This window comes from Eretmochelys imbricata, chromosome 2 (genome assembly GCF_965152235.1).
Source record: "Eretmochelys imbricata isolate rEreImb1 chromosome 2, rEreImb1.hap1, whole genome shotgun sequence".
NCBI classification, from domain to species: domain Eukaryota; kingdom Metazoa; phylum Chordata; order Testudines; family Cheloniidae; genus Eretmochelys; species Eretmochelys imbricata.
In genome coordinates, this window is record NC_135573.1 from 30077842 (window position 1) to 30090562 (window position 12721).

General features: G+C 42.8%; 1 protein-coding gene across 3 annotated transcripts in view; it reads left to right on the plus strand.

Moving 5' to 3' along the window:
- CSMD3 (CUB and Sushi multiple domains 3) overlaps window positions 1-12721 on the plus strand; it is a 1168908-nt gene that overhangs the window by 1135793 nt on the left and 20394 nt on the right. For all 3 annotated transcript variants that reach the window (XM_077808852.1, XM_077808853.1, XM_077808854.1), the window contains 2 exons: window positions 1643-1754; window positions 8863-9042. In XM_077808852.1, coding sequence (XP_077664978.1) covers window positions 1643-1754; window positions 8863-9042 — 292 coding nt within the window. The remainder of the gene's footprint in view (window positions 1-1642; window positions 1755-8862; window positions 9043-12721) is intronic.

A 12721-nucleotide genomic window follows, 5' to 3' on the forward strand; every position in this document is an offset into this window, starting at 1 on the left:
AACACAGTGGTATTGATTTGGTGGCTGGAGCAGGAGCAAAAGGATGTTTGCTTCATAACCAGAATGCCAAAATATTGTTTGATTGACAGATACCAAATAAATAGAACAGGTATAGAAGAAACCTTGGTTCAAAACTGTTCATTTGAAGAAATGGAGAGCTGATGTCCACTAATCTGTTATAAGAGTAACACGTATTGCCAAGCAATCTAGTATAGTTGATTGGATTCAATGCTACTTTATCAGATAAAAGAGCATTAATATTGCAATTCAATGTAATTTCAATAACTGTCAATAGTGTTTTCCTAGTATGTATTTCATTATGAAAACCTGATTTGCTGCATCTCTTTAAAGTAATTATATAGTCCAGTGGATGTTGTAAAGGAAAAAAAAGTTTCACTATTAATTCACATACAAGTACTATGCATAGCTCATGGGTTATTATTACATTTCACCATGATGAGAATACTGAGCTGAAATGGAATTGTACTATAAAGTTTCGAATAATTGTTTATAGTAATGAAGCACTATGGTTAACGGGATTCAGTTGTTACGAAAGATGTGCATATTTTACCTTTTGGGGATCAAGAACTTTTATCAAGCCTTTTAAACTTAATCAAAATTTAAAAAAAAATGTGAATGCACTGTGCTATGGAAAGTTAGTGCAAACTCAACAACTTCTCCTTCAAACATGCATCAAAAGATACACAGCTCACTAGATGGCACATTTGACCTATGACGTCTGTATCTAAAGATGTTTAAGCACAAGTGTATATGAGTTAACAATTCTCAGTGTATAATAAATGGCCCTGTACTTAGTGTATTCAAAAGCGATGATACTGCGAGCATTCAGACACTATTTTTGCTTCACTTGCAAAGAATCCTTTCCTTTTTTTTTTCAAATTATCCATTCCAAGCCTAAACAAATGATGAGCTCGAGGAGTTAAGAGTGTAGATTTTCATGTATTCACATTGTTATCTATTAAACATATTGATTTTTTTCTCTTCTTGTAGTGAGAGAGTAAAGTTAAACACCATAGAGCTCAAAGCTAAAAGAAAATGCTTGAACCATGGAGGCTTGAGTCAGAAGGAACTAGAGCTGGTCAGAGAAATTCCAGTGAAACATTTTTCATCAGAATTTGCTGATTCCTTCCAACAGAAACATTTGACATAATGGTTCAATTTCAAAGAAGTTTCAATGAAACCCACTGCCACAAAGGTTTCAAAACCTGCCTGATTTCCTGCCAGCACACTGACCGAAATCCGTGGCAGCCCCTGACAATGTGACAAGGAGATGAGAGCCTGGAAGGGCTGGCTCCCAGTTTGTGATTCCTTGGCAGTCTGGGCTCCCAGGCTCGCAGCCCTTTGGCAGCCAGAGCTTCCACGGCTTCCAAGATCCCACTACATAAACTGTCCCAGAGTTAGGGCTCCATTCCCTTTCACTGAGATTTCTGAAATTTGAGGGTTTACTTCCAAAGTACCAAATCCTCCACAGAATGGAATTCCCTTTTTCTGCCCAGCTCTTGAAAGGACTTCACAGCTCATCTTATCCATCCTGCATTCTGTGTAGGAGTTTTCCCTATTGATTGTGGAACAATTTATATTTCCTTGTGATAACATCATTGTACTTTCACTTTTTCATTAGGTGGGAAATGTTGTTCAATTTCAATGTAAAAAAGGACACCTTCTCCAAGGTTCTACAACCCGAACTTGCCTCCCTGATCTTACGTGGAGTGGGATTCAGCCAGAATGTATACGTAAGTAATGGGGATAAATATTTTTCTGTTAGTCTTGGATGGAAATAGTTACCCATGATAGGTTTCTTAAATTAACTTAAATGTACTATATTGTTGAAAAGTAGTGAACAATAATAAACTAAGTTTTGGTTTTCCTATGTCTATAAGGGCTTGTAGAACTGTGAAAGATTAAAATCATATTTTACTCAATTTATCCATATTCATGTGATTTTAATCTTTCACAGTTCTACAAGCCGTTATAGATATAGGAAAACCAAAGCTCCGTTTATTATTGTTTATAGTTGTTTGGATTCAATGCTACTTTATCAGATAAATGAGCGAGGGTGAGAGTGTGGCTGCAGGAGGGGTAGAGGAAAGGAAAAGGGATCATGGTAAAACTCTGTGCTGCCCTAAATTGCACTGGGGATGGGCAGCCCTGAATCAGGGAGTAGCCCCCTCTGCACTTCATCCAAGTGGAACATCAAGGCCACTAAGTTTCGTCTGAGGTTTCAAAGCATATGCTCCAGTATTAATAGTAAGAAATTGTTTGCACTGCTTTCCTAGTACCCAGTGCTGATACTTTGAAAAAGGGCAGTGTGGTAATTTGTTAAGGTAACAATAATTAGTCATATCTGAAAGAGAGAGGAAGTTCTTTCTAAGTCAGGGAAGCTGTTTCTCTCCTAGGCGACTATGCATTCTCTTAAGACTTATGCAAACTATTGTCTTGTAGTGCTGATTCATTTATATTGTAATGTCACAAGTAATGCCTTCCAGTTCTACAAACAGCCTGAAAACATGCCATCTGCGATGGTCATAAGATATGTCATAACTCATAACATAAGATCAGCAGGATGAGAACCACACATTACATAGATGGGAGCATGCAAGGTTGCTCTGTGACTTGTGTTAGTGATTCAGTAGGTGACACTCTTCCCTCTGAGTGCTGAATCAGTGCTCAACTGCAATGAAAGGGGGCATTCTTCTGTTGAAGGTGCCATGTTTTGGATCCAGTGTAAAACTAATGTTTCAGACACCTGTACCAAGATGTTTTTCTCAAAAGTAGGTTCATTAAGAGTCATTCTGGGTAATTTCTACCCAGGATAATTACAGTCTGTTTTACCTAAAATTACTCCTTGTAACTTCAGGGTGACTCATTATTTTTCTTTGAGTGATTGCACATGTCCATTCCACTTTGGGTGTTTGTGCACACCATGTACTAGCAACAGGGATTTACCCCTTAGCGTGCTCCCGGTGCTGTCTCATGCTGCTCCATGATGGTATAAAGGGCAGAGCCACCCCCAACCTTTTTCAATTCCTTCTTACTGCCTGTGATGGTTATCAGAGTGTTCTACCTACCTACTGCAAGCGTTTCCCTAAGAAAGAGGGACGCACTTGTCTTCACTAGCAACATTAAAGCACTGCCGTAGCAGAGCTTTAACGTGGTGGTGTAGGTGCGGCTCCAGAGAGAGAGCTCTCCCTGCGCTCTGAAGAAACCACCCCCACAAGGGGAATAGCTCCCAGCGCTGGTGCACTGTCTACGCTGCCACTGTACAGCACTGAAATTTGCCACGCTCAGGAGGGTGTTTTTTCAGACCCTTGAGCAAGAAAGTTTCAGGGCTGTAAAGTGACAATGTAGTCAAGGCTTTAGCATTTCTATTGAATATAGCTGGTATTTGTTAATAGTTCATAGTTTTCTACTTGTAGGTTTCCTTTTTAAAAAAAAATAGTGTACTCAGTGTACACTTCAGTTCATGCCTGTTCTGGATACCAATGCCTGGTGCTGGAGCATGCTCTGGTTTCTGGACTTCAAACCTTGTGATGGCTGCAAGAAGCTGATGCCAGTCAGTGACTTGCTCTCCAGGTGCCTGCAGTGCTTAAGAGACGCCCACGTCAGGGACACGTGCCAAAGATGAAGGAACTTTAAGCCCAGAATTAAAAGGGATAGGGAGGTCAGACTAAAGCACTTTCTTGCAGAGGCAACCCCCTGCAGCCACCCTTGGAGCCTTCCTATTCGGGTCAAGTACTGGGTGCCTCTCCTTCAGTTAACAGCAGTACTTCTGTCACGGCAGAGTCTTTGAACAAATCTCCTTATCTAGTACCAAAGAAGAAGCAGCGGGAGACTGTATCAAGGGATCCATCATCAAGCAGATCAAGGTCCCCAGCACCAGAGACCAGCAAATAAGCTGGGAAGGAGGGTAGAGTGCCCTCGGTGTCAAGGCACTCCCCTGTGCAGACTGCACCTCGGGGGAGAGAAGGTTGTCAACTTTTACACCAGTACTTGTGCTGTTCAGACTGACCTCTAAGGGAGCACCATCCTGTTCAGTGATGCCATCATCTGTAGTTTAGCAGAGATTTTTCCTGTGCCATCAATGCCTGAAGCATATGACATAGAATGTGATCTACTGAGTCTCTTGGTGCAAACTCTGCTGGCAGTTCAAGAGACAGCTCACCCAGTACTAGCAGACACTCATGGGGATTTGCCAGCTACTAGAGTTCAACCCCTGGTACTGTGGGCACTTCTGGACACTCTGGTACTCCCTTGTATGGTATCACCAAGAGGCAAGCCAGCAATGATTTAGCCAAGGCAGTCCTCTCCAGACCTTTTCACATTACCCTGGCACAAAGAAGCACCCCACCTCCCTGGTCAAATGACTCAGGTTCATCACCAGAGTTGGAAGTTGGATCTTATGTGTTGCAGCCACATCACATAAGCGATCGCTCTCCCCACCCTGGTATCCACTGGAATTTCTTCATTGGTTGGCTAACAGGGAGCCATGGTTGGGAAGAAATTGGGTTTTGGTGCCATATCAATGACCGTATTGGAACCTGTGGGGATTTCCTCCTGCCTGCAGATCTTCTCCGCAACCCGTCCCCTCTACATCCTCCAGCAAACAGCACAAAGTGGTGCAGAGCTGCAGGAAGCCGCTCCAGGTACTGAGCTCAATCTGCCTTAGTGAATCCCTCTTAGGAAGAAAAGGGAAGCTCCACTCAGCCAGCCATGTGTCCCTCTTCCTCATCGGCTGACGAGGTGGTAATGACTGGTGTTTCCTCCCATATGATTACACAACTCACCAGGACATCTTAAATAGGGTGTCTTCCTCCGTAGATGTACAGGTGGAAGTAGTTCAGGAGAGCTCACGCAGATTGGTTGATACCTTGGAATCTTCTCAAGTGATGTTCCCCATAAATAAAACTGTTCTGGGACCCACAAAAGTATTGTGGCAAATGCCATCTTCCATCAGAGGAGGTATTATGCGGGGGGGGGGTTAACATTTTTACACCCACCATCATGTTCTTTGGTGGCCTGAGCTGTTAACAAAAGAGAGTTCCAGAGTCAGCAGGCATCTACCAGCAAATCAAAAGATGCAAAGAAGTTTGGTGTTATTAGCAGGAAAGTTTGTTTGACAGCTCTACTACAGCTCCAGATTTCTAATCAGCTAGCATTGCTTGGAACTTATGATTAAGGCTATGTTTTAGTCACAGGTATTTTTAGAAAAAGTCATGGACAGGTCACGGGCAGTAAACAAAAATTCACGGCCCGTGACCTGTCCATGACTTTTATTATATACCCCTGACAAAAAATTGGGTGGGGGGAAGTGGCAGCTTGTGGGGATGGCACTGGGGAAGCCGTGGGTGCTGGAAGGGGGCAGCCCAGGGGGCGCTGCAGGTACTGGGGGGATACCGCGGGTGCTGGGTGCGTGCATAGGTGCTGCGGGTAGGCAAGCTCCACAGGTGCTGGGGTGTGTGGCCCAGGGGATGCCACGGGTACTGGGGAGGATGGGGGGATGCAGCTTGGGGGGGGGCTCAGGTGCTCAAGGGGGCACCGTGGGTGCTGGGCAGAGTTCTAGGAAGCTGCCACCCCAGCTCCTTACTCCACGTGCTGCCTCCGTTCCGCCACAAGCCCCGGTTCTGCAGCTCTCATTGGCTGGGAACCACAGCCAATGGGAGATGTGGGGGCGATACCTATGGGTGGAAGCAGCACATGGAGCTTGGAGCTGAGGGAGGGGAGTTGCTGTCGCCCTTCCGGGGAGCCCCCCCCCAGGTAAGCACCACCCCGTGCCCCAGCCCTGCTGCTGGGTGGTAGTGGGGGGGCCAAGACTGCCCCAGCAGCAGCCAGTGTGACTGGTCCAGGTGGTGCCTGAGCTGCTCAGGGGCTCTCGGGCCAGCCGCACTGGGCTGCTGCAGAAGTCACAGAGGTCACAGAAATCCATGACTTCCGTGATCTCTGTGACAAACACGGAACCTTACTTATAATTTCTCCCTATGGAACAATATATTAAAATTTACAGACAAGCTGGCAGAGGAGCTGAAACAAAAAGTTTCTTGCAGTAGTGGATAAGGAAAAAATGGTGGCCAGGATCTTGCTTCAGGGTGCATTGGATGCTGCATCAGCCATTAAAATACAGAGATGTTCATGGCACCAGTTATCAGTTCTTTTTCAGGAGGTCTAACAAACCGTTCAGTATCTCACTTTTGAGGGGCCAATGCTTTTTTTCCCCAACAGACTGATGACAAGCTTCATAGCCAAAACGACTCTAGGCCTACCCTCAAGTTTTTGGATATTTACAGTCCTTCACAAAGAAGTAGTTGTTCCATCCACAGCAGTCCTGCTGTTATGTTTCCTTTATGGCTTGTCACCAGGAAGCACTCTAGAAGAAAAAGGGAAAGTTACAGGAAGAGACCACCTCTGTCTCCTTTTTTGTCCACTGAACTCATCCAAACAGCCTGGGAACACCAAGCAGTCAGTCTGACATTCTCGTAGAGGACAGCTTACCAGTTGCAGTTTTCCAGCCTCTTCTGCTCTCATTTTGTCCCAGCATGGAATATACCCTTCAATTTATGTCTACCCCCATTTCCTCCCCACTTCCAAATCCCTTTTCAGGGACCACTCTCACAAAGCCATTTGTCTAGCCATTTGTCACACTTTCCTCACCCAAATCAAAGGAAGGAGTTTACTAGTTGTTATGGACAACAGGGCAGTGATGTCCTAGGTGAACAGAAAGAGAGAGGTCAGATTGTTGCTTCTATGCCAAGAAGTAATACTCCTCTGAGAGTTCAAACTCAAACCCTCTATGTTACGGGTGTCCTGAACACTCTTGCAGACTGATTGAGCAGATCATTCACCAGTCACCACAAGTGGTCTCTCCATCAGACATATTTTCCAAGTCTGGGGTGCTCCCCAGATAGACCTATTGGCAACCTAACCAAACAGGAAGTGTCATCAGTTTTGTTCACTGTCCAGTCACAGTCCAGGGTCTCTGATGGATGCTTTCCTGTTGTATTTGAACCTTCTGGTTCCACTCCTACCCAGGGTGGTGTTAAAAATTAAATATGGCCATGCTCACATAATACTCACACTGGCGTGGCTTTACCAGCATTGGTTTTCCATGCTACTGACCCTCTCTACCAGGGCTTCATTGACACTATCACCAGACCTGGACCTAATCTCTCAGAATCATCGTTACCTTGTCCATCTCTACCCAGAGATCCTTCACCTTATAGCCTGGATGCTCCGTGGTAAACACTTCAGTAGGAGATCTGTTCAAGGAATGTGCAAAATGCCCTCTTGAATAGCAAAAAACTTTTACCAGGTACACTTACCACTTGAAGTGGAAAAGTTTCTCTCTCTGATATCAACAAAAAGGTGTTTCTCCGCTACAAGATCCAATACGACACATGCTATACCTGAAATTTCCATCAGCTGCACTTAGCAGCTATCTTGGCTTTCCACACTCCGACTGGTAATAGCTTCCTTTTCTCCAGTCCCATGTCACTCACTCACTTTTTTGAAGGCTCTGGACTGGTTATCTCCCCAAGTAGATGACCCCATTCTTCCTTGGTACTTAAACCTGGTGTTAGCAACACTAACGAGTCCACCCTTTGAACGACTGGCTACCGGTTTGTTACTTCATCTGTCAATGAAGTTAGCTTTTTTGGTAGAAATTACATCTGCAAAGAGAGTAGAAGAATTGAGAGATCTGGTATCTGCTCCACTGTCTTCTACATGGATAAGATATATCTCTGTCTTCATCCAAATTTCTCACCAAAGTGATTTCTCACTTCCACATCAAGCAGACAATATACTTACCAACTTTCTCCGCTAAGCCTCATGTTCATAAGGACGAGGAGAGACTCCACACATTGGATGCTAGGAGAGCATTAGCCTTTAACTTGGATAGGACTAAACTGTTTCAGTCTCCCTCCCAACTGTAATGGTGATTGCGGACAGGATGAAGTGCCTTCCAGTCTATAGGAGTACTTGTGGCACCTTAGAGACTATCTTTAAAGTGCCTCAAGTACTCCTTTTCTTTTTGCAGATACAGACTGACACTGCTGCTACTCTGAAACCTTCCAGTCTATGTAACTCCACCGAACAGGGTGCTAGCACATTCAGCAAGATCACACACAGGGTCTGCAGCCTTTCTCGCTCATGAGCCTATTCTAAATATTTGTAGAGCTGTAACTTGGTGTTCAGGACATACTTTTACTTTTCATTATGCTATCGCTCAACAGTCTAGTAAAAAGGAGTAGAGGGGGGTTGTGAGCAGTTCTGCCTTTTATACCATTGCACAGCAGCACTTGGCAGCGGCGGGTGAATGTGCTACCCTGGTTGGTACCACTGAGGGAAAATCTCAGATGCTAGGGCTTGCAAACAACTGAAGTGGAATGGACATGTGCAATATATTTCAAAGAACAATAGTTTCAGAACAGGTTAGTAACCATTTTTCTTCATTTCCTGTTCTAAACTCTTATTTAGTTGCTGCCTGGTATTAAGCAATTGTTGCAATTTATGCAATGGGTGGTTGCCTGTTACTGCTGTGGAAGGCAATCAATACATGTATATCGTGTTTGGGCCTTCCATAAAATCTGCAAAGGTGGACGCTCAAACTCAGTGGGCTGTCACATAAGAATAAAGATCTGCTTCATGTATCTGCTTACAGGATTGGGCCCAGAGTTTATAAAACATGAAGTGCTTAGTGAGCTCTCGGATGAGAAAGAACATATACATATAAGTAATTGTTGCTAATGCATTTTGTTTAATTAACTACCTGTCAAAATGTTTGTGGTTGTTTTTTCCTGATATATTTTTACTATTTCAACTAAAAAGTAATGTACAGTTTCTTTGTAGCACACAGCTGTAAACAACCAGAGGCTCCAGTTCATGCTAATGTGGCTGGAATGGATCTCCCTTCACTCGGTTATACATTGATTTATACCTGTCAGCCAGGCTTCTTCCTAGCAGGAGGGTCAGAACACAGAGTCTGTAGGTCTGATGGCACGTGGACTGGAAAAGTTCCAGTTTGTGAAGGTAACCCTTTCTGCTCCTCCTCCCCTCCCTCTGCCTTTCAAATATTAAACTTTTAATTTTCCCTTACTTGCTATTTAGTAACAATATATCACATAAATATATGTCTTTAAAATCTGTATATTATGCTGTCTTTTTCTGTATTTCATATAATAGCATTATATAGATGTGGGTAAAGTATTCAAAAGCACCCACTTGACTTAGCACATAAGACTTAGGTCCCTAAGTCCTTTTTGAAAATGGGATTCAGACTCCTGAGTCACTGGGGCTGTTTTGAAAATTGTACCCTATATCCATGTACAAGACATATGCATTGTATAATACTCTTGTGTACATGTTATATGAATTAGAACTCCAGACATGCAAGCCTAGAGGATCCACTCTCATTTCAGTCTATATTACCATAAGTTTGTTCCTTGCAAAACTGCAGAACTTCACTGATATGCAGAGCTGATGTTGGGTTTTCTGGGGTTATAAAACTTACTGTACAGGATGATGTTTGGGAGCATGTGCTTTCCATATAAGAAGAAAAAGATGGCATGTTGAAAAGTAAACATGAAAATTTAGCCTGTATTTAAATTCAGAATTTAAGTGAACAGCATGAAGATGCAAACAGCAAGTTTGTAGATGACACTAAACTGGGAGGAGTGGTAGATACGTTGGAGGGTAGGGATGGGATACAGAGGGACCTAGACAAATTGGAGGATTGGGCCAAAAGAAATCTGATGAGGTTCAACAAGGACAAGTGCAGAGTCCTGCACTTAGGATGGAAGAATCCAATGCACCGCTACAGACTAGAGACCAAATGGCTCGGCAGCAGTTCTGCAGAAAAGGACCTAGGGGTTACAGTGGACGAGAAGCTGGATATGAGTCAACAGTGTGCCCTTGTTGCCAAGAAGGCCAATGGCATTTTGGGATGTATAAGTAGGGGCATTGGCAGCAGATCGAGGGACGTGATCGTTCCCCTCTATTCGACATTGGTGAGGCCTCATCTGGAGTACTGTGTCCAGATTTGGGCCCCACACTACAGGAAGGATGTGGAAAAATTGGAGAGAGTCAAGCAGAGGGCAACAAAAATGATTAGGGGACTGGAACACATGACTTATGAGGAGAGGCTGAGGGAACTGGGATTGTTTAGTCTACAGAAGAGAAGAATGAGGGGGGATTTGATAGCTGCTTTCAACTACCTGAAAGGTGGTTCCAAAGAGGAAGGATCTAGACTATTCTCAGTGGTAGCGGATGACAGAACAAGGAGTAATGGTCTCAAGTTGCAGTGGGGGAGATTTAGGTTGGATATTAGGAAAAGCTTTTTCACTAGGAGGGTGGTGAAACACTGGAATGTGTTACCTAGGGAGGTGGTGGAATCTCCTTCCTTAGAAGTTTTTAAGGTCAGGCTTGACAAAGCCCTGGCTGGGATATTTAGTTGGGGATTGGTCCTGCTTTGAGCAGGGGGTTGGACTAGATGACCTCCTGAGGTCCCTTCCAATCCTGACATTCTATGATGCTATGATTCTAAAAACAATTGAAGCTGAAGACCTAATCCTCTAGTTTTTTGATATTTACAAAGCATAATAAAGAAATTCTGTATGATAGTGAAATTTGCCCATCCTGTCTTGCTTCATTATACCAATGGGGATTAATGTAGGAACCAGCTCCATTGGCTGGCCAGCTGCAACCAGATTGCATCCCTTTTATGGTGTTCAGATGGAGTCTTCCCTCCAGTTGAGCAGTGTAGCATATCATGAAAGTGACATGGCTATGGATGCATCATGGAAGATGTAGTCTGGTCAGGGAGCCTGACCATAGGGGAGAATGGTGGCATTAGGTACCCAAATTGCAGTTGCCATGAGACAATATGCCATCACAGGGAAATGTAGATTAATATTGAACAAACTCAGAACTAAATGTTTTGGGTCAGTATCACACATTGAAATTAAACATTTCAATTTGGGAATATTTAAATGTTTTGTTTTGATCAGAAATTCCAAAATAAAATGTTTTGCCATTTCAAAATTAAAAGTGTCTGAACTTTCTGTTCCATGAACGTTTTTGATATTTCAACTTTTTGTCCTGATCTGTTGAAATATCACAGTTTCCCAAAGGATGGAAATTCCAGTTTTCACTGAGCTCTGTTGCACATCTTAATATAAATATTATCAAGGTATTCCAAATAAAATGTGTGGAGTTAAACAAACATCATCTTTGTGTGAAAGAAACCTCCTTGTAACCTGGTGTGATCTTCTTTTCCAGTGTTTCTATTGTTTTACTTCAGGGTACTGCCTGTTTGAATTGAATACCTCTTTCCATATTTGGAATGTCTTGATACTTTCCTTTGTAATTAAGGGACCCTTTAGGGTAACAGGAATTTGTTCCAAGAAATTTTCTCTGCTGCTTTCAAAATAAACAACAGTAGTTGCCTAAAGGTGATCTACTGCAATCCCATTTGACCAAAACCATAGTCGAAATGCTGCATTTTCACTCTCTGCTGGGGCTGGGTTAGGGTTAGAATTAGGGTTCACCAGAGAGAGAAGCTCAATGCCATCTTTCTCTGTGGGAGTGCATGGTTGTTTCTAGTATTGGCAGGGGTATGGTCATTGGGGATACACATTCTGTGGATCCCCTGAGCCACAGCTCTGCATAAGGTGGAAAAAAGGAATACAGGTGATATTAAATGCCGTAATCTTTCTAGCAGCCATGCCCTTTCTCCAGTTTGGGGGGATAGGATTCTGTATCCTCACAGCTCTTTTTATCTATGCTTTATTCAAAATAAGGTAATGGGGGTGGAGTACCTGAACTTAAAAAATCAGAACAGCACCCCTGTTTACACAGCAAACCAGAATCTGTGTCCCTAAGCAATAAGCCACTCCCTGTCAGTGGATGTAAGAGAGGTCTACTAACAACTTCAATATCCTTTAAAAGTCAGGAGATGAAACATTGACAGTTTATCTTCTTGCTTCTTTGCTTTCACTTGGAACATTTGATTGATCTTTTTTTTTTCCAAATCTTGGCAATTGTAAAACAAATTAATGGCTCAAAAAGTGATTAAAACTAAGGTTCTCACTTCTCGCTGTTCAGTATTACAGGAAGATGAGAAGAAGGAGTAATGTCTTCAAAATTATTAACTCTTATTAGAATGAAATATAGTATACCCTGAGGGACCTATTACAGAGAGAAAGATGAAAAGCCATGTTCCTCCCACAGGGGGAAGTAGTTAGGAGAAAAGCACTGTATTCTCTTGTTCCTCCTGGTGGAAATTAAAATAGTTTTTTTTCAAAAATGACTGAATCATTGACTTAAAGGGAACAAATAATTGAGTCCTTTTCATCTGTATAAGGGAGACCAAAAATATAAAAGGGATCTCAGTAATAAAGATCCATGTGTCCATTGTACAGAAGGTCTGTCTCCAATATATATTTTTTTATTCAACACTTTATTCCAGAAAACCAGAACTTTTGGGTAGTGCCATCACGTAAAAGACAGTTAGCATGAATCAGGTTCAAATTGGAAGGGGATAATTCCATTTGACTAATTCAAGCAATCTGATTAGTCCCTATATGGAACTTTAAATTGTATTATGCAAATACATCCTGTTTGTCTACTAAAGTTCTCTGAACATCCTCTGATGTATATGTGTTTTTTCCTCTTTGGTGATATACATTTACCTCCCATCCCCTTTAAGGTG